A 27,479-nucleotide genomic window follows, 5' to 3' on the forward strand; every position below is an offset into this window, starting at 1 on the left:
TTGTCCTTTTAGAACTGTTCTCAAAGGTCACACTTACCAACCTGATGCTATAGCTTCTGCAGGAAGAACAATGATAATAAATCACACAGCATGGAACACTATAGCATCATGGCATAAGCTAAAGTTTCCAAACCCTTTTTTCAAACTATACCAAATCCTGGTTTATTGGCTCACAGTGATTTATTCATCACTGTACTCCTTTGAGAAGATATTTCATGAAGTCACAAACATAATGGTCAACTACAGGAAAATTGAAAACTTCCAGAAAATACTGAAAAATTAGGTATATTTGTCCCCTTATTATCACCCAGATATTATTACCTGTTACCTAAAATTTACCAGTGATGGTAATTTTAAAACAGCACACATTAGAAAACTAAAGAATATGAATGTACAGTACATTTTGTTAATAAAATAAGATGCCTTATTTCTCTAAGAGTAAATCAAGCCAGCCAATGCAATTGCTACTTACTGCATTCTTGGGAACAATATCCTTCAGGGAACAATGTAGTGCTAGCTTCCTTATGCCTCTAAGTTGCGTCTCTATGAGCAAATCAGGTTTTCTTACAACCATACACAAGTCTTCAGTTACTATATATTTTGAAGTGACATGTTCTGGGTTCATAATATCTTCATTAGGTACTCTGGTGGTGGAAGGAAACAGTTTTTTCAAATATTACTTCTCAACACATTATTTCAAAATCCAAAAATAGTTCCAGCTGCATTTCAAGACACTTTTTTTCAACCTATCTAACCTTTGCTGTTTTAATCAGAGATGTAATTAGCACAGACGGCCAGATCCCACTGAACCCCTTACTGCACAACGTATGTCAGTGTGCCAGTGACATCATTGTCAATGTGCCAATCGCGGCAGTAGCTCAGCTGCCACAGCCCCCCTGCCTCCCTGCTCACCCAGCCACTCTGCAGCTAAGCAGGGAGACTCATCCTCCCACCCCCCTTAATATTCATATATGAATATGAAGCCCCCATTTCTAGTTGTAATCACACTCCTCTCGCTTGTTTTTTTCTCCTTCAAGCTGAAGAAAGTAATATTAACTGTATAACTATTAAATCAACTTCTCTACTGCTTCCTATATGTTAAGGGTGTATAAAACAGATAAGTTTCGGTCAAAAGTGATGCACTGTGCTGGATGTACTTTAAACAAAACATGCTTTCCTGCAAAAGCACTTCCCTAAACACACAAGCCTGAAGTTGTCAAGAACTATATGCTTCTTGGATTACTAGGGGTGGACTGCATCCCCCAGAACTTTCCAAGCCAATGCAATTCCTACTTACTGCATTGGCATAACTTTGGAAGTGACAGTCCACAGAAATCTGCAGGCATCTAGATTTTCCCCTACTCTCTATAAATCCTAATGACAGAAAGACTATGACTCCTTATATCCTCCATGCACAAGAAAGCCCAGCCTCCACTATGTAATAGTGCAGTAAATGTAAATGTTTTCATTAGAATTCGGAACTGTATTAATGTGACATACCACAAAGGGTATGGAGGGATTCCATGATCAGAGCCTACCTTGGTACATACTTAGCAGCACAGCACAGACAAGGTGTATAACTAGATGTCCACACATCTGAACCAGTCCAAGGTTTAATTACTTTTAAAATCAGCAATGCCTTCCCATTCTACAGCTTTTTTTCTTGAGTTTTTTTGAAGTGGCTTAGAAATCTACTCCCCTCTCCTGTCAATGCAACTTGAAACAGCTCATATTTTTAAGTATAAATAAACACTACAGCTACTGTATGAAACTAGAACTAAAATGTAGTAATAGTAGAACCATTCATACCCTGAAACAATTAAGGCTTCTGGATGCCCATAATCTATAAGGAATACTCTCATCATTGCAATATCACAAATTTTGTATTTGGTTGGGCCACAGGGTTTCCCCTCGTTTGTATTCTCCAGTGGAATTAGTTGAATGATTTCTGCACGGCACCACATTTCATGTTCTTTACTTCTAACAAAGATTCTTGTACCTGTAATAGGTTTTTAGTAAAATAAACTCTGTACAATCTTTAAAAATTCTTGTGAAATAACATTTATAGAACAAATAAGATGGCATATTTGGTCTTTATCACCAAAATCAAGTTTGATTTCAAAGTATCTTACTTATTACATCTGCAGAGACAAAACAACTGAAGAGAAAGGGTAAGATCCAGGCATCCCCCTTAGCTACTGTGTCAATGTGACTATTATTCAGAACTCTGTAAGATTCCCTATAAAATAAACCAGCACAGAGGGTAACTGATACCAGCACATTCAATTCTAAATATATCTGCAAACAAACAAACCTGGGATCAGCAGCTTCTACTGTTAGAACTGAACTGTGAATCTTAAGTCACTTACTGTGGTCAAATAATATCAGAGGTCCCTGTCTAGATCTGCACTAAGTACTGTATATCAAGAATTATAGTACTTTCAAAAGTTTAAAAAAAGTCCACAGCAAATTTCATAAACGTTTTCACCACAAGAATAAAATTCTAAAATCATGTACACTGAAATCACAGAATCTGAGAAATATCATTACCTAGTTCCAAAACGTCACTAGGAGATGAACTTTTCTTATGACAAAATTGCCTCAAGATTCTTTCCAAATGAACTTCAGTTTTCTTTTGTGACACTTTCCGAACATAGAAATGGCAAGGATTTACAACACAACTGACAACAACTAATTCTGGAGATTCTGTGCAGGACAGAAGAAGAATGCAAAATTAAGATCAAAAAGTCACACTATATAAGCAAGACTGTATAAGCGTTACTGAAAACAAAGACTATTTTTGATGGCTCAAGTTAACGGCATGTTTGGGCATATCACAGAAATGAAGATACTCATAGGAATGACTTTTTCCAGCAATGATTTGAACAGAGAGGTTACTTATCTGTAACTTTGGTTCTTCAAGTGGTCCTCTGTGAATTCACACTAATGGGTTTAGTCTGCGCATGCGCAGAGGCCTCGAAATATTTTGGAGCTAAGAAACCCCTTTAGGACGGCCCCCTAAGCCCACGTGGTCTGCCCGTCCCGGCGGTTACCTCAGTTCCCCAATTCTGCTGCTGTCCAAAAGAAGAGACAGGCCTGACGGAAAGAGGAGAGGACAAGCGGGAAGTGTGAATTCATATTGGACCACTCAAAGAACCAAAGTTACAGGTAAGTAACCTTTCTTTCTTCTTCGTGGCTTCTGTGAATGCACACTAATGGATGATTAGCAAGTTTACCTGTAAAAGGTGGAGGGACGTCACGGTAGCACAGCAAAAAGAACCGCACATCCAAATCAAGCATCCTCCTTAGCACGGACATCGAGCTGATAGTGGGACACAAACGTAGAGGGTGTGAACCAGGTAGCAGCCCTGAAAACGTCCTGTAATGGGACACCCTGCAGAAATGCCATGGAAGTAGCCATCGCTCTGGTTGAGTGAGCCTTAACCGAGTCCGGAAAAGGCGTATGTGCCAGTTTGTAAGCCAGGTGAATGGTCTGAACAATCCACCTTGAGATGGTCTGAGGGGAGACTTGTTGTCCTCTTGTGTGGGTGGTGAGGCGAAATGAAGAGCCCTGTGGACTGTCTGAATGGAAATGTGCGTTGGACATAATATGATAACGCCTTGCAAACATCTAGCAGGTGCGAAGACTTCTCAACAGGAGTGGACGGTTGAGGAAAAAAGGTATGCAGGATGATAGGCTGGAAAACGTGAAAACTAGAACAAACCTGGGGGGGGCGGGAATGAAATATCCAGATAAAGGGTAACCTTGTCAGAAGAGAACTGAAGGAAAGGTGGGTCAACTTGCAATGCAGCAAGTTCAGAAGCCCTCCTGGCCGAGATAATGGCAACCAAAAATAGAACTTTAAAAGTGAGCAAATGGAGGTCATGTCAGACGATTTAGGACAGTGTGCAGCGACCACTGGGGGTAAGCAGTACCCGTGGGGGTTGTAGGCATGCCGCTCCACACAGAAACCATTTTATTGTGGGCTGTCGAAAGAGGAGGGCAGCCTGTGAATCAGGAGGCTGATGAGAGACTATCGCTGAGAGGTACACATGATATGTGGCTCCGTCGTGTTGAGTAAGAAGATGAGGAAGATCCAAAATAGGGCAGAAAGAATCGTCCTTTTTTGGAACCAAAAACTATCTTGAAAAGAAACCTGGATCTGCTGGATTTGGGAAAATGTGGGATATGGCAGATTTTTGCAGAAGCACCTTTATTTATTTCTTTAGTATGGTGTAGCCATGAGCGACTATGGCGCGTACCCAGTTGTCGGATGTAATATGGAGCCAATTTCGAAGAAAGGGTGCCAGGCGGGTAGAATAATGGATGAGTAGACCAGAGGTGGGAGGAGGGTGGAAGTCAAAGACCCTGCTTGGATTTCCAGTCAGCCTTCCTAAAGGTTTGACATGTGCAGTGGCGCTGTTCTTGTTGTTGAACGGGATACGTAGACTGAGGAAAATAAAACTTATGTTTGCCCTAGTAAGATTTATATGGTTGATAAGAGGATTGACACTTCCAAGGGTATCGTTGCTTGTAGTACAGCTGTGAAGAATAAGAGCAAGCTGTCTTTTTTTGCCTTTTTCAACCCTCCAAGGATGTTGTCTGTCTTTGGATCAAACAGGCCTGTACCATTGAAAGGTAAGTCGAGTATCCTGGTTTTGGAGTCATAGTTGATGTTAACCAATCAAAGCCATGTGTGACGTCTAATGGCCACTCCAGTCATCAGACTTCTGGATGCTGCCTCAATAATATGCCTGGCAGTCACTCTTTCCTGCCTCGCCAGAGCCGTAGCCTCCTGCTGTAATGATAGGTCTCTGGGTTTCAATTCTGTTGGGGCCGCCTGTAAGGATGGGAGGGCACGGTTCCAGAGAAGTTTCCCCCAGCACCCTTATCATGTATAAAACTGCAATAGATATTTCTGTATGGAAATTCTTGCATGTTTTGAGTGCCATTTTTCTATCTAATGGATGCATTTTTCACTGAATGATACATGATTTTCATAAACATATTTTTGTAGAGATGGGGGTATGCGTATATCCCCATGCAGCTGGACTTAACGAGGGGCTGGCCCCTGTGGCCGGCATGTCCACTTATGCGTCTGCTGGTGGAGGCAGCCTTGCTCATCCTTCCAACTGCTCCCAGAGCTGCAGGAACAGCAGAGGCGGACAATGTGTAGCCTTTCAGATGTCAACAGACTGCAAATAATTAGACCTAGCCAGCATAGCCAAAAATAATAGGTGATGGGCAGTGCAATTCAACTATATCTAGAAAACTGTATGCTGGCCACCAGAGATGGGCACAAACCAAACCACAAATAAGAAAAAATCAAAGAACTGGGCCGATTCATGGTTCGGCTTGTGACGATTCTGTTTTGCCAAAGCAAAATAAAATGTCAAACTTTTTCACTTTGTACTGATTTGGCAAAAAGGAATACCCCCCAAGCCTTTTCCTGCTACCCTGGTTGCCTGGTCTAACTCCTGTCACTGCTTCGCCAGGTGCTATGCGCCCGACCTCCAGCTGATTGCCCCAACAATGGCAATGCAATAAGAGTAGGTAGACCAAGCACCACTGGGCATGAACATGGCTAACCACGAACAATCACAAATCACCATTTTTCAGGTTCATACCCATCTGTACTGTACTGGCCACCCCAAGGTAGGAAAAGCTCTCTCCAACAAGAAAGGCACTGCATACACTGCCTAGATTATTAGCAAGCCCAGGTATATCAAAAGCAATCTACAGTGTCAGAAAACTCATGGATGAAACAGCCAAGACATCCTATAAGACAGGAAGGGGGTTATTACATCAGGTCAGCTGAGATCAGCAATTTTTGGCTTTTCCTCTTTATATGATTCCACTCCATCTGCTTGCAGCCACTGCAGATAGTCACTGTACGAAGTGGATACAATTCCGGAATCTTCTTGTTTTCTATGTTCCCTCCACTCCTTTTTGGTTTTTATGCATATCTTTTTACAATGCAAACTTGAGATAAGAGACTTGTTTTTATTGACTCATAACACACTTCGAGAAACTTCCTGACCAGGGTATATATGTTTTAAATATAACAAATAATTCCTATACTGGAAAGGAGTCCATGAACACATTCAGGACCAACTTTCATGAGCTTATGACATGGTAAAAGGAGTACCTTAAGTAATTCTACATGTATAGAGAAGACTTGTTCACAGAGGCCACAAAGAACCACAAAATGATTAAATCCACAAGCTTGATGTCTTAGAATCTGACGTTTAAAAGCAGTTGTTCAGAAAAGACAGGTAATAACAGCCTAATATGGTACAGTGGGCCCTCGACTTACAAACCTAATCCGTTCTGGAAGGACGTTCGTACCTCGGAAAGTTCGTAAGTCGAAGTACCATTTCCTATTGAAATGCATGGGAATGGAATTAATCCGTTCCAGCATTTCAAAAAAATAAAATAAAATAAAAATAAAAAGAGCAAGTCCCACGTTGGGACTGCAAAACACACAAACACACAAAAACATAACCCCTCCCAGTCCAAACCCACCCTCCAAAACCAACACAGAAAAGTTTTTTTAAAAAAGGACTTACCAGTCCGAAGCCTGCCGGTGCTCCGCTGCCTCCGCGTGGCTGGGGGCGAGCGGACAGGAGCCCGGACTGCTCTAGCCTCCCGGCGCTGGGTTAGCTTCAGTGGCACTGAAGCCAAAAAGGCAGGGAGAAAGGGCGGGAAATTCGAATTTCCTGCCCTTCCTCCCTTCTTCCCTGCCTTCGGAGCTTTCAAAGGGCTTCCTCCGATGTCGGGGAAAGCCCTTTGAAACCTCTGAAGGCACCGATTGCGGTGGCGAGGACCCCCAGGGAAGTCTCCCATTGTGGTGTGGTGAAAGGAGGGAGCTGATTTCTCCCCAGCCGCCCAGCTTGCTTTTCTAAACAAGAAGCAAGCCGGGCGGCCGGGGAGAAATCAGCTCCCTCCTTTCAACAGATGCTGAGTCCCCTTCGCGCCGGCTGAGATCAGCCCGGCGCAAAGGGGACTCAGCATCGGGTGAAAGGAGGAAGCAGATTTCTCCCCGGCTGCCCGGCTTGCTTCCAAAGCTAAAAAGGCAGGGAGAAAGGGTGGGAAGTTCAAACCTCCGATGTCGGAGGAAGCCTTTTGAAAGCTCCAAAGGCAGTTTCTGCGTGATTTCGAATTTCCCGCCCTTTCTCCCTGCCTTTTGGGTTTGTAACTTGATCCGCGTTCGCAAGTAGGGTGTCCTACTTGCGATGAGATTGGGTTCGTAACCCAAAATGTTTGCAACTAGGGCCATTCGTAAGTCGAGGGCCCACTGTATTTCAATTATTTATTTATTTTCATTTATTTATTTGATTTATATACCGCACATCTAGAACAGCTCTACTCTGAGAAATAATTTAGGTCATTATGTCCCTTTGCAGTGACATCTCCAACATCACCATTCCAAGAAGTCTATATAAAATTCCAATTACCTACCTGTTTTTGATCCTACTGGCAGCTTGGTTTTCCACTGGGTATCTTCAGAACTTTCTGCAGAATATACTTCTTATAATTAAATTTAATCATGTCCATAGTGACAGAGTAACTCCTATCTTATCAACTACTACCAACATACAAGAATTATATACAACCCTTCCTAACTCCCCCATAGCTGGTACAGCCAAATTTTGGGTTTTTCTGGCATAGCTTAGCCTCAGCAAAACCTCCTGAATTTCCATCAGTTGCCTACCATTCATATCAGCTGACAGATTAGGTGATTACCTACCACCATGATGCTTGTGTAATCAGTTCTTTGAATAATTATTAACTTTGTTAACAATGCCGCTGTCACACTGAACGCATTATCAGTAATAATGTAATTGTCATCCTTCGTTTCCAATTTGACTTCATCCACATCCCCGCTACCATGTTTCTAAATCTGCGGTCCAAATATTATGTCCCGTGTTTCTAAAGAAGTATATTGTAATGGTCATCATGAAATAAATATGTTAGTCTCCAAGGTGCCACAATACTTTTATTTCTGATATTATCATGCGTCCAATTGACCAAGCTAGTGGGTGACTTAGTCAACAGTACTACTGACCATTTGTAGAATGCACCACATGTCTTACATTGAAAAATCCACAAAATAGCACTAACATATTTCTCTACCTGAGATGCCATTAACCAGCCTAAACAGGCTGGTTAATTGAAATATGAATTGATTTACTGTTCAGATCTTTTGCTTCAGTATTAGCCTCAAAAAGGAATGTATTGATAACTCTTTAAAATTAAAAAAAAGACTAACAATAAAATAGAATATCAACATAAAAGCAAGAAATAGTTCAACTACCAGAAGATAGCTATATTTATATTTTATTATTATTATTATTATTCATTATTATTATTATGGCCAGTATCCTGCTGCATTGCTATACCACGATAGTAGGAATATCACTAGCAGTGGCAGATTGCCACTAATTAAAGAGTTTCTGCTTCAACCTTGGATTGTGCACAATTTTGTCTCATTGTGCACAAGTTGTGTGCAATCTGAAATCAAAGCATAAGTCCTTGCTTTGATTCATTCAAATATTTATTTTAGAGATTTCAGAGTGGGGTACAGAAAATAAAAGGTAGTCATGAAACAATTCACAACAGTAAAACACCGGACCGAAATCAACTACCACAAAATCTTACTCACTTTCTTGATAATCTTCAAAAATTTCTTCTATTATGACATCTGGGCTAGATGTTGTCTGAGGAGGTGAACTAGCAATCCATTTATGAGTAGATGACAGAGTTATTTCTTGGAATTCATTGTAACTTTCTTCAAAACATGGGTCAGATTTTCGCAGAGAAGCAACTACAGGAGTTTCTTCAGCGACTGACTGAAGTTCCACATTTATTTCAGTAGAAGCACTATTTTCTATTTCCTCCTCCATAATGTTCAGTTTTAAAGGTCCATCTCCAAAACAGTGCCTAAGTTGACAAATTGTGCAAAAATCATAAGATATAGACATAATTTTAATACAAAGAATGTAAGAAAAATTTAAATGGTAATTGCTTTAGAAGGGCACATTTTGGATTTCTTATTTAATCTTTTATATATGTAAAAGCTGTATATGCTTTTACAGTATGATCAATGTGTAAGAACTTTGGAGAGGAATATATTTAATTAATGAAACAACATATCATATGGTTAGTTTTTCATGGACAGATATTCTGGCTGTGTTCAAATGTAATGATAAACTACACCATGATGTGAAAGAGCTTATGTCTCATAAATCTCTACTACACTGCCCTCCTCCAGCACGGCCACAATCTGAAGCTTCCCAGGTAGTAAGTAATTGCATTTGTCTGTTGCAGCAAAAGTACCTAAGAGTAAAAACAAGTTTCATTTGGTGTAAGTTTTCATGGATTTCAGACCAGAGGGACAGGTTTTCATGGATTTCAGCAGATTAACATATGCAACATCAGAAATATTTACTTAACATTTTAAAATAGCCATAGTTTGACACTACATACTAATCTAAATAAAATGTGTCATGTCTCAATAATGGCTACTAATTTAAACCAATTTTTCATACACTAATTTCATTTCAAAAATAGTTAAGCCTAAACAGTTTGTTCGGATTCAGAGACAGGAAAGACGGAAGCAAACTTTCCCAATTTCCTCTGCCAATGCCAAGAGAGTGCATGGGCCTCAATGTTTTGCATAAAATATTATCCATAATTTAGCTTTACATCCAAACCAGGCCATTCTGTTGGAGCTACATGTCAGCAGTCAAATAAAAAGCAAGGGGCTATGCTATCTAGAGGAAATAATTTAAATACCACTAAAAACAATTAACTGCTCAAAATGCTTATTGACCTTAAGTATTAATTTGCTTTTACAGAGCAAACAGGTCCAAAATATTACACTTGTATACAGTAGTACACTTTCGGCAGTATTTTACAAACCAGACAACTATGCAGAATCTGAGAAAACATACATGCTTTTACCAGATTGTATTGTGATTTTAGTACAGAACTGAAATTAAATCCGAATTTATACTTATACAAGGTAAATAATGACAGATTCAGCGTTTTGATCCTGCTTATCTACACCATTATACAATTTATTATTACTTCATTTGGCTGATTGTTCTGCTAATGCTTGCACAGGGAGACAACTACCAACAAATTTTGTTCTTTATTTCACTACCCTTAACCTGGACACAACCCAAATGACTGCATCCAATCCATTAAAAATCCTATGCATTATACAATTCCAAGGAGAGCTTGAATATCAATCAGTCTCAGCTTATTTCAGCATTATATTCGGAGATCAGCTCACTCTTTATTCCCTGAAAAGATTTGTCCTGTACCATTAAATTAAAAAGAAATGCAAATTGAAGGATATTGAGAAAACTAATGAAGAATTCTCACTGCTGTTTTTCCCTTAGAGCAAAGTATTTACCTGTTAGGTATGTCAAAGAAAAATTTCCCCATGTTTTCAAAGAAAGGTGTAATCTCATCACAATCCATGACAAAACTGTATTGGAAATACAAAATCTGTGTTAGAAATACGATTTTTAGAAAATGTTGTATTATATGGAGTACTAACAGGTATATTTCTTAACAGAATGCCTGTTTTGTATGCACATCTGCTAATAATACTATATTTACACTGAGCTGTATTAATACTCCTAATACTATATCAGGAGTATTAATAATACTCCTAATACTACTATATTTCCAGTGAACACTCAGGTTGTGCTCACTGGAAGGACAGATCCTGAAGCTGAGGCTCCAATACTTTGGCCATCTCATGAGAAGAGAAGACTCCCTGGAAAAGACCCTGATGTTGGGAAAGTCTGAAGGCAAGAAGAGAAGGGGACGACAGAGGATGAGATGGTTGGACAGTGTAATCGAAGCGACCAACATGAATTTGACCAAACTCCAGGAGGCAGTGGAAGACAGGTGGTGTTCTGGAACATGGAGTCACAGAGAGTTAGACATGACTTAATGACTAAACAACATACAACTAATTTGAAAACAAAGCACTGCTGTTTAAAGAACACAAAACAGTAAACATTTCTCTACTAATTTTATCACTCTCGTGTACTGAGTCAAACATGCTTCTGAATTTGAGGGCATTTCTGAATTTCTGTCTCTTATGAGAATTCCAACATACTGCTGGCATGCAACAGTTCCATGTCAAAAGTAGTATCTGTGAGGGCAGAAAAAAATCACTAAACCTTAATCTACACAGATTCAGAAAACCCAAGTGGAGAATAAAACCTAATAAACTTGTATAAAATACAACAAAATTAAAAGCTGCAATCCTTGCACTGGGGGATATTTCTTGACCCCAGTGAATTTCAAAGCCTCTTACGATACAAAATATTTGAATTCCCATGCAGGGGATGAATTTACCGACAACTAAGTGTGACACTTCTACTTTAATGCAGAATGCTTTGGTACAAAAATGGCACAGGACAATTGGGGGGGGGGGCAACAGGTTACAAAAATATATTCCAATGACTATAAACAAACGAAATAAAAAAGTCAGATTTAGTAGAATATTCGTGCCCTGCTGGGTTTTTTTGTCTACAAGAGAAACTTGGGTTTTTTTTAAAATCCTCATCAATTTCTCTCCAGCTCATTAACCAGGCAGAATTCTAGACTTTATGTGCACTCTATAAAATATACAGTCAACCCTCAATTTACAAACTTAATCCGTTCCAGAAGGAAATTTGTAAGTCGAAATGTTCATAAGTCAAATCAGCATTTCCCATAGAAATGCATTGAAAACCAATTAATCCATTCCGGCTGTTTTTGGTTCTTAGGTAGAGGGGCAGTTTGTAACTCAAATCATTAGTTCCCATGGGAACTAATGCAAAACCGGTTAATCCATTCCTACCACTAGGGGCAGAATTTTTTCTTTTTCCCCTTTTAACCTAAGACTTAGGTTAAAAAAAGGAAAGGAAAGAGGGAGGGAAGGAGGGAACAGACACCTTTTCAACAGAACACCTTGAAAAGCACCTTTTCAGCCAAGACAAGCACCTTCAAGGAAAAACCAAGCACCTTCAGACAACAGATCACCTTGAAAAGCACCTTTTCAATCAAGACAAGCCAACACAAGCACCTTTTGGGTGGAAAGGGGGCAGCAAAGGAGGGAACACCTTTTAAAAATCCAAAAATAAAAAAAAATCCAAAAATAAAAAAAAATCCAAAAAATAAAAATACAGTCCGTACAGCACTGTATCAGGCAATACCAGACAGTACCAAGCAGTCTGAAGACTGTCTCCAAATCCACTCTCAAAATGCTGGGAAGAGCGAGGAAGCAGACACGCACCCTCTTCAATGGCCAACTGTTAACTGAAAGTTCAAATTTCGCGATTTCCCCACCTCTTGTGCGTTTTTTTCGGTTCGTAACTCAAATCTAAGTTTTCAAGTTGAGTCAATATTTTTCAATCAGAGTGGTTTGTAAGTCGAAATGTTTGTAACTAGGGCTGTTTGTAAGTCGAGGGTTGACTTTACTGTATATGGTTTGGTTGTTGTGGGTTATTCGGGCTCTTTGGCCATGTTCTGAAGGTTGTTCTTCCTAACGTTTCGCCAGTCTCTATGGCTGGCATTTTCAGAGGAGAGCACTCTGTGCTCTGGTGCAGTTTGTTTGGGAGTTGAGTATTTATGGCTGGGAGATCAGCTTTTGACCTTTTCAGGAGATGGGTGATTATGGTGATCAGTGTGTCTTCGTTGTGGGTGTATTGTTGTGATAAGGAAGATAGATTATCTGTTACTGTGATTGATGGGTGTCATTAGCTGGTCTTTGTGTGCGGTGATCACCCGTCCTTGTGGCTGTGTAGTTTGTTGAGCTGATCTCCCAGCCATAAATACTCAACTCCCAAACAAACTGCAGCAGAGCACAGAGTGCTGTCCTTGAAGATGCCAGCCACAGAGACTGGCGAAACGTTAGGAAGAACAACCTTCTGAACATGGCCAAAGAGCCTGAAAAATCCACAACAACCATTAGATCCTGGCCGTGAAAGCCTTCACAAATATATATATGGTTTCCTCTTTTATCATCCTTCGCAAGTTCATTATATTTCTTTATGTGTAGTACCACAAATGATTTAATATTTTGTAATCCAGTGTTCATTTGAATATCCTATTACATTTGACTGTCCTTACTCCATAGCAGTAATTCGGCTAGATTCCAAAGGTCAAACTCAAAAGAGAAGTATGGAAATCAATGGAACCCAAGTTAGACATCACTAGATTATACGACTAATTCCAGTGGATATGACTACAGGATACAAACTATTATGGCATTCATAAAATGACTTTAAATGCATTCTTGGTGAATGCATAATGACAACTAATTCACAGTAGCTTACCATGGAAGTGATCTTTTTTTCAGATTGTCTAGTTTTAAAACTTGTTCCTCAATTGTCATTTGTAAATCACGGATAACCTGGAATAACAATTATTTGTGTAATTTATGGTGCAATATAGCAATTACCAGTGACGGAGGAACACAGCCTTAAATGTTGGAGCTGCTATTTACATAAAATTAATTACTTTATACCAACTCAAGTTATGCACAGAAGACATGTAAAACCTACATGAGCAACCATTTAACATTCAGATAATTTAAAAACTATAGGATATAAGTGATTAACTAAAGTGGGTTCTGCATCTCTTTCTATTGTAAGCTTCTTTTCCAAAGCATTGTAAGGCTGGCTAACTGAAAGGGGTTTTAAATGGATTGTTATGTCTTGTTGCCTTGAAATTGTTTCTGGTGTTGATTTTGTTTACCTTTTTAAGTGTGCTATTTGTTTCGATTCTTTTTTAAGTATTTATATACTTACTGGATTCAAATTTTAAATATTGTCTTTTTAACGATGTAACCAGTCTTGGGCTCTTTTAAGGAGGCAGAGTAAAAATATTTCAAATAAATAAATAATATGTGTACCAAAGGCAAACAGCCATGCCACCTTTTGAGCAGAGAATAGTATATAAGTGAAGAGTATACAGTGGTACGTCGCTTAGCGATGTTAATCCGTGCAGCAAAAATTGCTGCTAACCGAAAACATCGCTAAGTGATCTTAAAAAGCCCATAGAAAGGCATTAAAACCTGTAATGCATTCCTATGGGCTTGAAAACTAACCTTAAGCAAAAATCCTCCATTGCGGCGGCCATTTTTGGTGCCTCTAAAGCGAGGCAACACAGCTGTTAAAAAATCATCGCTATGCGATGATCGGTAAGCGAAATTTTAAATTTTCCATTTAAAACATCACAATGCGATCGCAAAAAGTTCGCCGGTATGCGGTTTCATTGCTAAATGGAGTGCCCGTTAAGCAAGGCACCAATGTATAAGGAAAAAATAAACATGGACTTGGATCAATGTTTGTGTTTTGTTTCTGGCCTTTAATAAAGCAAGGAAAAGAAGTAGGAACACAGAATTCAATACTGATCTGAAGGAGAGTAAGACTTGGGACTATTTATCAGCAGCCTCTCTTGTTCTTGAGATAATTATAAAACAGTCAACTTTTTCCTACTATGTTCTGTAATTCTATAGTGTTTTCTTTCTTGCAGCCATTGACAGGCTGGAAAATTCCCTATGAAGGCAGGCTAGGCTACCCAAGCCTAGCCCTCTCCCTTTTGTCCTTCTACCAATAGGTAAAGACCTTTTTTCTTGTAGCAAGTGTTTGTCAATTGCTTAGCTCCTAAGAAGGGAGCTTTTAAACCAAGCAGGCACTATATGGTCTCTTTAATTTTTTTATTTCATGTTTGAATTATGTTTTTCAACTTAATTGTATTTTAATATCTGAACTTATACAGTGGTGTCTCGCTTGACGAGGATAATCCGTTCCAGCAAAATCACTGTAGAACAAAATCCTCATCAAGCGAAATGAAAAATCCAATTGAAATGCATTGAAAACCGGTTCAATGCGTTCCAATGGGCGAAATACCTCAGCGTCCAGCAAAGATCCTTCATACGGTGGCCATTTTCCGGGGCATTTCTTGCAAAAAAGCCTTCCTAAACACAGCAGGGAGTCATTTTGCACAGCGGGCAGTCATTTCGAAACCCAACAATCAGCTGTTTTCTGATCATTGTAAAGCGAAAAATCGGTTCCTGAAGCAGGGAACCGATGATCGTAAAGCAAATTTTCCCTATCTAAACATCATTTTGCGTTCGCAAAAGCAATCGCAAAAAAACCACATCATTACCATCTAACAAGGTAATCGTCAAGCTGGGCACCACTGTATGTTTCAACTGTATTTTACTCAATCTTATCATGGGCTGCCTAGAATCTCATTTTTGGAAAATTGATGGACGCAAAATCCAATAAACAAATAAATGTTATTGTGCTGGTGATCACATGGTACATTTTACTGAATGTTTCCCACAATCTTGCACACTGCTTCAGGCAACTGCATAACTTATAAATATTATATATTTTAAAATGTGTCTTTTCCATTATAGCCTGTACTGTTAACATTACCTTTCTGGAAACAAGGAAACTATAGTGGAAAAATCCTGAACTCACAGTTTTGACACGATTCCAAAGGAGAAAAAGACGATGCAGAACATTCATTAATCCTACCTGCTCGGAAATGTTTATCTTTGGTTTGTAAGACAGCTACAGAGCAAATAAATCAGATCTTCATATTACCATATAAAAGAATTAACTGCTGGTAGAAAATACTAATACAAAAAGGTTGGCCCAGTAGCTTTGTCACTGATTAGTTCATACCAAAGTCTTCAGAAGCTGCATTCATGTTTGATTGATTGGAAATGTGGCTTGTATTACTGAGATTTGTAGAACCCACCAGAAAAGCAAAGAAATAATTACCTGATATAAATTATCACAAGATTTTAAGGAGCGATTTGCCATCATCTGCTTTACTACCTTTATGGCTCCATCCAAACTGCTTCTCTTCTGCGAAACTGAGACTTGAACACCATGTACAGCAGTTACATAGTAACTGGTGTTCGTTACCAATTCTGTCTCTAGCTTCCTTTTCCTAATGAGAAACAAAAATAAACTAGATGTCAGGAAAAATAATCATATACTACAGAAGAGAGTTCACATGGTATACAAGAATGACTATCTTCATGAGCCTTTTTCTTCTTCTAATTTTTTTTCTTCTAATGTGTGTTGTATTTTCAGATGGTAAGCCTGAGATGAGGCACACTGTATTTTTAAAAGAATACTACCCTCTAAACAAGCAAATTACTCTGAAACAATGCATGTCATGTTAATAGTTGTGTACCTATACATCAAAGGAACATCTCTTCATGACCTGCTTTTCCTGTTCTTAACAATCCCAAGCTGAACCAGGTTAAATGAATGCTTTATGCCCTGCATTCATGGTAGAAAAAGTTTTATAAATGAACCATTAAGATACTAAGGGCAAGAGATTTGCTAATCAAATTCACAGCAGGCTAAAAACACTTGAATACCTACCTACAGAATTCGCAAAGGAAATAGAAATAGAAGAAAAAAATTCTGAAAGCAGAACACTAGAAGTCAGGCATAAAATATTATTGTCTGTGCTGCACTTGCTCTCATTTAATCATTCATAAAGGAACACAGCAAAGCATTACATTAAGGCCCACGGTTGCATCTTATGGGACAACATAACATTGCATTTGATGGTCAAGCTCTTATTTGACAGGAACCCCACAGACGGCAATTTGCCCCCTGAGCTCACAGGTTCACTCAGCCTTCCCAAGGATCTCTAGTAAGATGGGTACAGGTTGGAGGCTGGGTTACAATTAGCTACCTCTACTAAAAACCAGTCCATTTTCTTGTCTTATAAAGGCAAGCATGTTGATAATGTTATAACTAACATTTTGGCAACAAAGAAGTGAAATCAGAGAGAAGCCAATCTTTTTAGAATTATGGTTTTCACATTAATACTGAATATTAGAATACAAATTTTAATCCTGTTACCTTGCATTTAGAGAAGTGACAATCTCTGCAAACTTTGCATTAATAACACCCGCAATTCTGCCTTCTTCCAGCTTTGCTTCTGCTACCAACTCCTGAAGTATCTTTCTCGGTGGGATGGGAACACAACAGTTAAAACACAAATCTACTAGGTATTCTTCTTGAAGTAGCACAATTCAGAAGTACAACTAGGGTAATAACACAAATAAAAAGTGGGTTTACTTACCTGTAACCATTGTTTTTCAAGTGGACCTCTGTGAATGCACACAATAGGGTTCAGACTGCGCCTGTGCAGGAATTCTCAAAAGATTCCAGAGCTTCTGGAAAAAATTACATAGCTGAGAGTTACCCCTATAGCGAATGCTCCGTCCACCTCAGCCCTCAGTTCCGTTTTATCCGCCATAATAAACTGAAGGTACGGCTCAGGAGTTACAGATAGAGGGGAGGTAGGGCGGGATGTGTGAATTCACAGAGAAGAAAGAAAGGTTACTTACCTGTAACTCTGGTTCTTCGAGTGGTCCTCTGTGAATTCACACTAATGGGTTAAATCTGCACTTGTGCAGAGGCCTCGGAATATTCTAGAGCTTAAAGTAACACTTTTGGCTCCGCCCCCCAGGACCTCATGGTCCGCCCGTCCTAACAGTTACCTCAGTTCCCCAAATTCCGCTGCTGCTCTAAGGTGAGACAGCCGTGACGGAAAGAGGGGAGGACGGGCGGGACGTGTGAATTCACAGAGGACCACTCGAAGAACCAGAGTTACAGGTAAGTAACCTTTCTTTCTTCTTCGTGGCCTCTGTGAATGCACACTAATGGGTGATTAGCAAGCTTGCCTCTGATAGGAGGAGGGACGTCACGGCAAAACAGCAGACAGGACCGCGCGTCCAAAAATGACATCCTCCTTGGCCCGCAGATTCAGGCAATAGTGAAAGATGAAGGCTGACGGAGTGGGACAAATGTCAGCTGTGCAGGTGTCTGACAGCGGGACACCCTTGAGGAAAAGCTGTAGAAGTAGCCAAAGTTCCGGTAAAGTGAGCGTTCACCAGGCGCAGGCGATTAGACTTGCGGGGGAAAAACAGTCCTGCAAACATAGAATGATAATGCTCTGCGAACATCTAGAAGGTGAAGAGACCTCTCTACATCTGTAGGCAGTTAGGAAAGAAAGTGGGCAGACTGATATGAAACTCAGTAGAAACTTTAGGTATGAAGGAGATATCTGGGAACAGTATAACTTTGTCCAGGTGGCAAAGTAGGAAGGGAGGATCCACCTGAAGTGCTACTGGAAGTAACTGCAACTAAGAAATAACCTTGAAAGTCAACAAATGTCCAGCAATTGTGGTCAGTGGCTCAAACGATGAATGCGAGAGGCACTCAGGACAGTGTGAAGAGTCCACTGTGGTATAGACTGGCCCCGTGGAGGGTAAAGGTTTGCCGTACCACGGGAAAACCTCTTCATTTAGGGTAGCGAGTAGTAATTTTGGTAAATGCCAGCCAATTGCAGAAATAGAATTGATTGGTAGAGGGCTTCCTGGAGTGTGATAATATGGAGTTTATTGAGGAGGAATTCTCCATGCCATGAGGTGAAGAGCTTGTAGACCTGGACGGCACGTTTTCCCTTGATTCTGGGTCAGAAGATGAGGAATAGACGGGGGTCTCAGGGAGCCTGACGACATTGTCAGCAGTGTTGTGAACCACAGCCATATGGGTCAGTATGGAGCTATGAGGATCACGGTGGCATTGTCATGTCATATCTTCACTATTATGCACAGTAGGAGAGGTATTGGAGGGAACATGTACATGAAGCAGCCCTTCCAGTGCACCATGGGAGTTTACCCCTAGTCCAGGCCGTGAAAGATAGATGGCACACTAGCTGTTCACCTCAATTGCAAGGGCATCTATGGCAGGGAGGAACAAAAAAAAAATCTCTTGCAGATTCTGATGAATGTGCAATGGTCCAGAGATCACTCGTGTATTTGGTATGTTCGCCTGCTCAGATGGTCTGCCCATGTGAAGTCCTGGGCGGAGATGTGCACAGCAGACAGAAAGATGTGGAATTCTAGACACTACTCCCAAAACTGAACAGTCAGGTACAGTAGAGGAAGAGAATGGGTGCCTCCCTGTTTGTTGATGTAGTACATTGCTGTCGCATTATCCGTAGTAACTTGGACAGCCATGCCTAGGTTGAGAGTTAGGAGCGCCTGAAATGCTTTGAAGATGGACAGCAATTCCAGATTTTTTAAAAAAGAGAAAGTTTTACTTCACTGACCAGGTGTCGTAGATATGAAGACTGGTACAGTGGGGTCCCCATCCGACCAGACTGGAGTCTGTCGCGATTCTCGAGGTAGGTAGGAGTGGAGCAAACAGTCTTTCCAGGGCCAAGTCTTCTGGGTTGATTATCAGCAGGGTTGGTGTGCAAGCTCATGAGTAATCTGGAGGCATATGTGGGGCGTATTTTTCATGGGGTTAAACAGGGCAGATGCCAGGCCTGTAGGGACTGCCTCTTGAGCCTCACGGGCTTTATGACAGATGTGGTGGAAATCATGAGTCCCCGAAGATTTTGGGCCTGATGGGCTGTGATCCAAGACAACGGAGGGGAGCGACATATCAGGGAACAAATTTAGACCATGCCATTCGGGGAAAGGAAAAGCTCTTGCCGGCCAAGATTCCAATATGGCCCCTATGTGAATACTCGAGGCGCCGTCGAGAGCTGAATGGCAAGGCGTTGAACTCTAAAATGGGCCTTCCTAGAGAGAATGGAGGTATTCGCAATGATCACTTCTGATGGAGATGTGGGAGCAGGCGTCACTCAAGTCTATCAAAGTAAACCAATCTCCTTGTCGAATTAGTGGAAGGATATGTTCCAAGGTCACCATGCAAAAACGGCGCTGGCTGATGAAGAAAAATCAGGTCCTTTAGGTCTAAAATGGGGCGTAGTGATCTGCCCCCACCTGGAGTGGCAGGAGATATGTCTGATTTTCCAAAAAGGATCTTTACCTTGTCTCATAGAGTGGTAGAAGAGTGAGTGTAAATCACCCGCTGAGCCGGTGTATCCCAAAACTCTATGGTGTACCCGTAGGTGACAATGGAAAGAGCCCAGGCATCCGACGTGATGTGGGTCCATGCAGAAAGAAGGGAGCAAGCATACTGAACATGTGACGCAGAATCGAGCGGTGGTAAGCGGGAGGGAGTCACAGTGTCTGTTGGATTTTTTTGTCAACTTCCTATAGGAATGGTGGGGATGGTCGCGTTGATTGGATTGTGGTACTGAGCCAACTGTTGAGGGAGATATCTTCGTTGAGAAGTATAAGGTCTGTATACACTATAAGAGTACTGATGCATCAATGGGAATTTTTGAGATCTATAAGGCTGAACGTTGTATGACCATGCTGTTTCCTCATTCTTTGAAGGCCATCTAGGGATCGAATAACCTAGAGCCATCAAAGAGCAAGTCCCCTATTCCAAATCTGACATAATCAGAAATGTTGGCTGATCTTAGCCAATCGTGTCTTTGCAAGGTTACCCCAGTCATGAGTTGTTTGGAGGTGGCCTCGATAATGTGATGCGCTATCACACTCTCTTGCTGAGTGAGGGACATGGCGTCTTAATGGAGAGCAAGCCCTTTCAGATTAAATGCTGCTGGGGCTGCCTGAAGAGAGGGTAGTGCACAGTTAGAGAGGTTGCTATGGTAGTCGCCCATAGCTGCCATGTAGATGAGCTTTCTAACCTCCTCGCTGCTCGGTGTGGTAGTAGATCTCGAGCGTGATCTGGCTTGTGTGGCGTCCACATCCACATAAGGAGGAGGATGCCTAGTTAAAAATCTGCATTGGTACCATAGGTCTTGTACAGATTTTCTACAAGCCTGGACATTTTAGGAACAGAGAAGGGCTTTTCCCAGGTCTACTGAAGCAAGCAGAATAAAGATGGGATAAGGGACAAGCACAGGGAAGGCACTGATTCCTCATCAATATCTGCATAAACCTTATCAGACTCTGTTTGAAGTTGATGTACTGTTAAATCAAAAGCCTTATCGATTCTCTGTATCATGTTAGAACATGAATGAAATTCGGAAATGAGGGATGGAGGAAAGCCATCACAAATATCAGAGTCTGGCAGGGTCAGGTTAGGAGTGGTCTGGTGCCATGGAGTCGGAAGATTCAGAGTCAGAGTCATGGGAAGTAGAAGAAAGTGGAGCATCAGAAGTGAAAAAGGACTTCTGGTTTCTTTTTCAGTATCCTTCCTCATATCATCAGTATTCAGTATCTTCCTTAAGAATACTTCCTCAGTACCAGGCGTTTCTTATGGGCATATATTGTTTTAGTCTTCCGCTTGGTACCGTGGCATGGTACCAGCATGTTTTACCCTCCTGGTACCAGCAAGTTTTAGCCTTCCGCTTGGTACCAAGGCATGGTACCAGCATGTTTTAACCTCCTGGTACCAGCATGTTTTAGCCTTCCGCTTGGTACCAAGGCATGGTACCAGCATGTTTTAACCTCCTGGTACCAGCCTGTTTTAACCTTCCGCTTGGTACCAAGGCATGGTACCAGCATGTTTTAATCCCCTGGTACCAGCATGTTTTAGCCTTCTGCTTGGTACCAAGGCATGGTACCAGCATGTTTTAACCTCCTGGTACCAGCAAGTTTTAGCCTTCCGCTTGGTACCAAGGCATGGTACCAGCATGTTTTAATCCCCTGGTACCAGCATGTTTTAGCCTTCCGCTTGGTACCAAGGCATGGTACCAGCATGTTTTAATCCCCTGGTACCAGCATGTTTTAGCCTTCCGCTTGGTACCAAGGCATGGTACCAGCATGTTTTAATCCCCTGGTACCAGCATGTTTTAGCCTTCTGCTTGGTACCAAGGCATGGTACCAGCATGTTTTAACCTCCTGTACCAGGGAGGCTTCATGGTACCATCTCTTCTTATGTCTTTTGGTATCAGGAGATGATCTCTTTCTTTGGTACCGGAGCCGGCGGGAGTATCGGGACCTGGGAGGTCCATCAATGTTCGGGCATCTCCAGTAACGGAGGTTCCCTCGGTACCGATCGGTGCCTCTTCCTCCTGATATCAGGGAAGGACGGTACCGACGATGTCGAACTCTCATTGGAGGATTCCGATGAGGACTCTGAGGACTCGGAGGATGAAGTTTCCGCAGCAAGGCTGTATAGCAGACGCGGATAATACAGCTTTTGCATTTGCTGCCTCCAACGTCTCAAATAGCTCTTAGAGAGCTTGAGCGGTTGCAAGTCCTCTTTAGGCACATGCTCTTTAGCTTCACTGGGGCGAAGATGTCGACCCCCGTGGGGTGAGACCTTCGGTCCCAAGTGGCTCGGAGACCGGAAATCTCTAAAGATGGCGCCAAATGCTTCGCTTTCACCTTCTTGTTTTTCGGAGAGGATGTTGCAGGGATAATTCCGGAGTAGGAGGAAGCGGGACCGACGACGGCGGTGAAGATGGAGGCAAAGAGCCCTAGGAAAGAAATTCAACAGGAGACTGAGGAGTGAGGACAGGCAAGGACGGGGAAGCCTGTGGTGGCAGGCTAGGAATAGCCGAAGAATGAGGGGTTGGTGATTATAAAACTAAGGGTTTGGCCTTAGTTTTAGAGGCTTTACTCTTTTCCCTAGGTTATATATGAGGTAAAGGGTCAGGTTCTGCAGACGCAGAGGCCGCTTCGATGCATACACAAAGATTTTTGTGCGACTCTCCAAGGCAATGCAGCTTTTAAAAGTAACCCTGGGAGATGAGGAAGCCTTGGAGGCCTGGGAACAGTCCAAGGGGGGGAAAGAGGGAAAACGCTCGCAAAGGGCCAAAACGCACACCTCCCCTCCTAAATAATAAAGTCTTTGTACTTTCCTTAATGAAGAATCGAACAGGAGCCAAATATTTTCCAAGAATTTCCAATAATTTCACGGAGCTCTAGCCAGGAGACCTAACTGCAGCAGCGGAAAAAATGGAACTGAGGTAACTGTTAGGACGGGTGGACCATGAGGTCCTGGCGGGCGGAGCCAAAAGTGTTACTTTAAGCTCTAGAATATTCCGAGGCCTCTGCACAAGTGCAGATTTAACCCATTAGTGTGCATTCACAGAGGCCACGAAGAAGAACAATGGTTACAGGTAAGTAACCCCACTTTCTTCACTGTGGCCTTTGTGAATGCACATAATAGGGTGATTAGCAAGCTCACTTACCAGGAGGAGGGATGTTACTCCAGAACAGACATCAATATAGCTCTCCCAAATTTAGCCTCATTTTTGGCCCTTAGGTCGAGTCTATAATGTGTCACAAATGTGGACGCTGTTGAACATGTGGCTGCTCTGCAAATGTCAGGAATGTCAACACACCGGGGTAGTGCTGTAAAGGTGGCAATAGCCCTAACAGAATGGGCTTTTAGACCTTCTGGAGGGACAGAGCCTGTGAGTTCATAAGCCAGAGCCACAGTTGAAACGAGCCACCTGGAGATTGTGGAGGAGGATGCTGGAAATCCCTTGCGAGGCCCATAAAAACACAAGAAAAGTCTGGGAGAGGATCGAAAGTCCTTGGTCCTTGGTGTGTAGAACGCCAGGGGCCTAAGCACATCCAGGGGGTGTAGCATCTTTTTTGTATCCGAAGATGGGATAGGAAACAACGTGGGTAGGATTAGTGGTTGATTCATATGGAAATCAGAGACCACCTTCGGAAGGAATAACACATCCAGATAAAGGATAACCTTTTCACGGAAAAACTGTAGATAAGGTGAGTCTGCTCTCAAAGCCGCAAGCTCACTAGAAAAAATAGAGTGATAAATGCTGCCTGCATTCTGAGTACGCAGATGGAGGTAATTTTACAAATTCTGACACCAGGTGAAGCAGTGCCGTGAACCATGGCTGGCGCGACCAGCATGGAGCTACTAATATTGCATTGGCTCCTGTTTGGCGAATTTTGATCAGAGTCTTTTGTATGACAGGAAAGGGTGGAAACAGATATAGCAAGTCCTTGCCCCATGGGGTCATGAAGGCGTCTCCCAGAGAGTTGGGAGACCTGTTCGCATGTGAACAGAATAGGGTGCATTTCTTGTTCTGATTGGTCGCAAATACATCGATTAAAGGATGACCCCACCTCTGACAGATGGAATGAAACGTGGGTGTGTCGAGTTCCCACTCGTGGCTTTGTGTTGTCATGCAGCTCATGCGGTGGATACATGGATCGCCACACGTCATGGGTGTAACATCATTCTCATAGATCCACTGTGAGGTACAGGAGAGACATCGATTTCGTGCCTCCCTGCTTGTTGATATAAAATACCGTTGTGGTATTGTCGGATACCACTTGCACTTCATGACCTGTGAGAAGAAGAAGAAAGGCACGGAAGGTTTTTATTACTGCCAGCAGTTCTAGATGGTTTATGTGCAGACGCCTTTCTCGTCTGGTCCACAATGCATGAATCTTGTGATGGCCACAATGCACACCCCAGCCCGTGAGGCTGGCATCCGTCATGACTTGGATAAAGAGATTAAGTGGGCGGAACGGACGACCTATCGTTAGGTGAGGGAAGAAAGTCCACCATTCGAGTTATTTTGCAAGTTCTGGAGTGACACGAAGACACATGTTTTGGCTATCTAGCATGGGATCAAACTGTGCTAAGAACCAGGCTTGAAGTGAACGCATTTTGAGCTGTGCATGTGATAAGGCAGATGTTGTTGAGGCCATCAGGCCTAGTAGGTGTTGAGAGTGATGTGCTGAGACACTGGAGTGTTTCATTGCTTTGACAATTTTCTGAATGTGTTCTGTTGGAAGAAAAATGCGAGCATTCACTGAGTTGATTCTCGCACCGATGTAATCCATGGTTTGAGAAGGCATGAGATGGGATTTCATTGTGTTGATCTTCAGACCGAGTCTTTGCAGGGTGTCCAGAACCAATTCTGTTATCCCGAATGGCCTTTTGCTAAGAGTCCGCTACTACTAGCCAATCGTCTATGTACGGGTAAATCTGATTTTGTTGAGTCAGAGATATGGTGCTATGAGAGCCATACACTTTGTAAATGTGCGAGGAGTGGTGGACAGACCGAAGGGGAGCGCGGTAAATTGATAAGTGGAATTTATGAAGATAAAACGTAGGTATTTTTGATGAAGTGGATGAATGGATATATGAAAATATGAAAATATGCATCTTGCAAGTCTATGATGGCGAACCAATCGTTTTGTTTTAACAGGGGTATGACTATGTAACCATGTGGTTTGATTCCCCGTCCTTTTTTGGCACCGCGAAGTAACAGGAGTAGAAGCCATCCATGATGTTTTGTTCTGATACCAGTTGGGTGGCATGTTTTTGAAGTAGTGTTGTAATTTCTTCGTCTAGGGCTGATGAGAACGGTGTGAATTTTAGAAGTCCTAATGGGGGAAGATTTGCAAATTCTAGACAATAACCAAATTGAATGATGCTTAGAATCCATGCATCCTTTGTAATTTGTGACCAATTTTGGATGGAGAGATAGACGAGTGGTTAGAGGGGGTCTTATACAGTATGTTGGACCGAAGTCAAAGATACTGTTTTGTATTTTTCAGGGAAGGGCGGAAGGATTGACACCTCTGTGAAGATGTCTGAGATCTGAATGGAGTAGACGTAGAAGAGCCCTGAGAAAATCTGCCTTGGGTTTGCTGCTTAAAGGAACGGTAAGGTTGTGACGTTGTCTGATATTGTTGTTGAGTATACGACTTTCGCTATTGGTATCTCTGGTATTTTAGCTGTTATTGAATGGTATAGGATTTTGCTGCTTTTTTATTTTATGTAAATTTTCCATGGTGTTATCCATCTTCTCATTGAACAGACCTTTGGCATCAAAGGGAAGTTCCCCCATGTGTGTTTTTGCATCCTCTGTTATGCCAGAGGATCTTAGCCAGGCATGTCTTCGTAAGGCAATTGCTGACATCATTGATTTGGAGGCTACACCAGCTGCATGACGAGACGCAAGTCTTTGATGTTTGGCAACTGTCATAGTCTCTGAATAGGTATTGAATAGGAATGTTCTGACCTCTTCTGGGGCTGATTCCAATGTAATACCTTAGCCCATAATTGGCACTGGTAAGCCCCCATTGCAGCCCGATAATTAGAAACATGCAGCAGGAACGTCACAAAGGAGTACTTTCGGCGACCTAGTATGTCCAACTTCCTGCCTTCTCTGTTTGTTGGAGTAAATTTGGCTTTCCCTCCTGTTTTTGAAATGTTTGATTGTACAATTATAGAGTTAGGTGCCGGATGCTTACTAAGAAAATTTGATTCGACTCCATGTGTTCGGTAGTGATTTTCCACACGACAAGTGACTTGTTTGGAGGATGATGGAAGATTGCAAGACTCTTTAACTAGGTCCATTAAGGCTGGAATAAAGGCGAGACTCAGTAGTGGGGAACGATCTTGATTAATGTTCCCAAAAACTAAGTCATCTTGAGGAGCCGCAGGTTGTTCCACGTCTAGTAGCCTCTGTGCAAGGAGTAGAAGAGGATGTGGAGCCTGTGTCCATGTCGGTAGGTTTTACTGCCAACAAAGTCTTATGCCACAGAAACAACTTTAAGCACTGTTGCCTCGCTTGGAGAGGTTTGGTGAGATTTTTACAATGTCTGCAAGATTGCGGACGGTGAGCCTCCCCTAAGCAAAATAGGCACCACTCATGACCATCCGAAAACGGGAGCTTATGAGTACAGGTCACGCAGCACCTAAAGGGACCTGATGGGGACATAAAGTGAGGGGCCAAATGGACTCACAAAAATAGCCGGTGTGAACAATCCAGGTCAGGAACCATAAAGGAGAACACGACGGGTTATCTTCCGAGAATTCCTGCACAGGCGCAGTCTGAACCCTATTGCGTACATTCAGAGAGACCACGATGAAGAATGAGTACCTCCTATTCCCTTCTACTGTACTACTTAGTGACAGGCTGATGAAGCAGTAGCAAGGCACACTGCTGCATTATAACCTTTTTTGTTCAACAAAAAGTTATGTTCCATCATCATCATTTCAGGATTCCTTGTCACAAGTGTCGAAACTGCTACCAATATCAGAAATGTAATCATAATCAACTGCCTTTTGATTGAGAACAATGAGGAACTTCACAAGATCATTAAAGCCATCTTCTAAAACAATACAAACAACTACCACCTTTAGGAAATTAGCATAAGCAAAAAAAAAATCAGAATCAAAAACACAGCAATAGCTAAATACAATTAAAAAGCCCCAAACAGCACAATACATCTAAGAATAATTATCAAAAGAGCAAAATAAATCTTCTCAAGGATGAAGACATGGAATTTTGTTTCTACTGAGAAGCAGTGGCATTCTGTGGGTTGCCAGTACCCAAGGCAAGGGAAGTATTGCTTCTCCTAGACCATATGTGTCAAACTCAAGGCCCATGGGCCAAAGCCGGCCCACCAAGCCATTTCATGTGGCCCTTGCAGTGTTGCCGGCTATTGTCTATTACTATATGCAGAAACTTACTTAGTCATCCATAATGCTCCACAAGGATGCTGGGAATCTGCCCAGCAGGACTTCTAATCCCAGCATTCCAAGCAGCAAAGAGTCAGAAAGTGCATACATCAGGTTTGGGAAAT

The 27,479-nt window shown here is 41.8% G+C and overlaps 1 protein-coding gene across 6 annotated transcripts in view; it reads right to left on the reverse strand.

The window, feature by feature from the left end:
- RNF17 (ring finger protein 17) overlaps nucleotides 1–27,479 on the reverse strand; it is a 108,183-nt gene that overhangs the window by 66,285 nt on the left and 14,419 nt on the right. For all 6 annotated transcript variants that reach the window (XM_078390066.1, XM_078390065.1, XM_078390067.1 and 3 more), the window contains 9 exons: nucleotides 16,915–17,015; nucleotides 15,811–15,982; nucleotides 13,348–13,424; nucleotides 10,425–10,499; nucleotides 8,667–8,944; nucleotides 7,463–7,516; nucleotides 2,551–2,706; nucleotides 1,810–1,999; nucleotides 473–644 (listed from right to left, as the gene is read on the reverse strand). In XM_078390066.1, coding sequence (XP_078246192.1) covers nucleotides 473–644; nucleotides 1,810–1,999; nucleotides 2,551–2,706; nucleotides 7,463–7,516; nucleotides 8,667–8,944; nucleotides 10,425–10,499; nucleotides 13,348–13,424; nucleotides 15,811–15,982; nucleotides 16,915–17,015 — 1,275 coding nt within the window. The remainder of the gene's footprint in view (nucleotides 1–472; nucleotides 645–1,809; nucleotides 2,000–2,550; nucleotides 2,707–7,462; nucleotides 7,517–8,666; nucleotides 8,945–10,424; nucleotides 10,500–13,347; nucleotides 13,425–15,810; nucleotides 15,983–16,914; nucleotides 17,016–27,479) is intronic.

Source organism: Pogona vitticeps, chromosome 3 (assembly GCF_051106095.1).
Source record: "Pogona vitticeps strain Pit_001003342236 chromosome 3, PviZW2.1, whole genome shotgun sequence".
Lineage (NCBI taxonomy): Eukaryota > Metazoa > Chordata > Lepidosauria > Squamata > Agamidae > Pogona > Pogona vitticeps.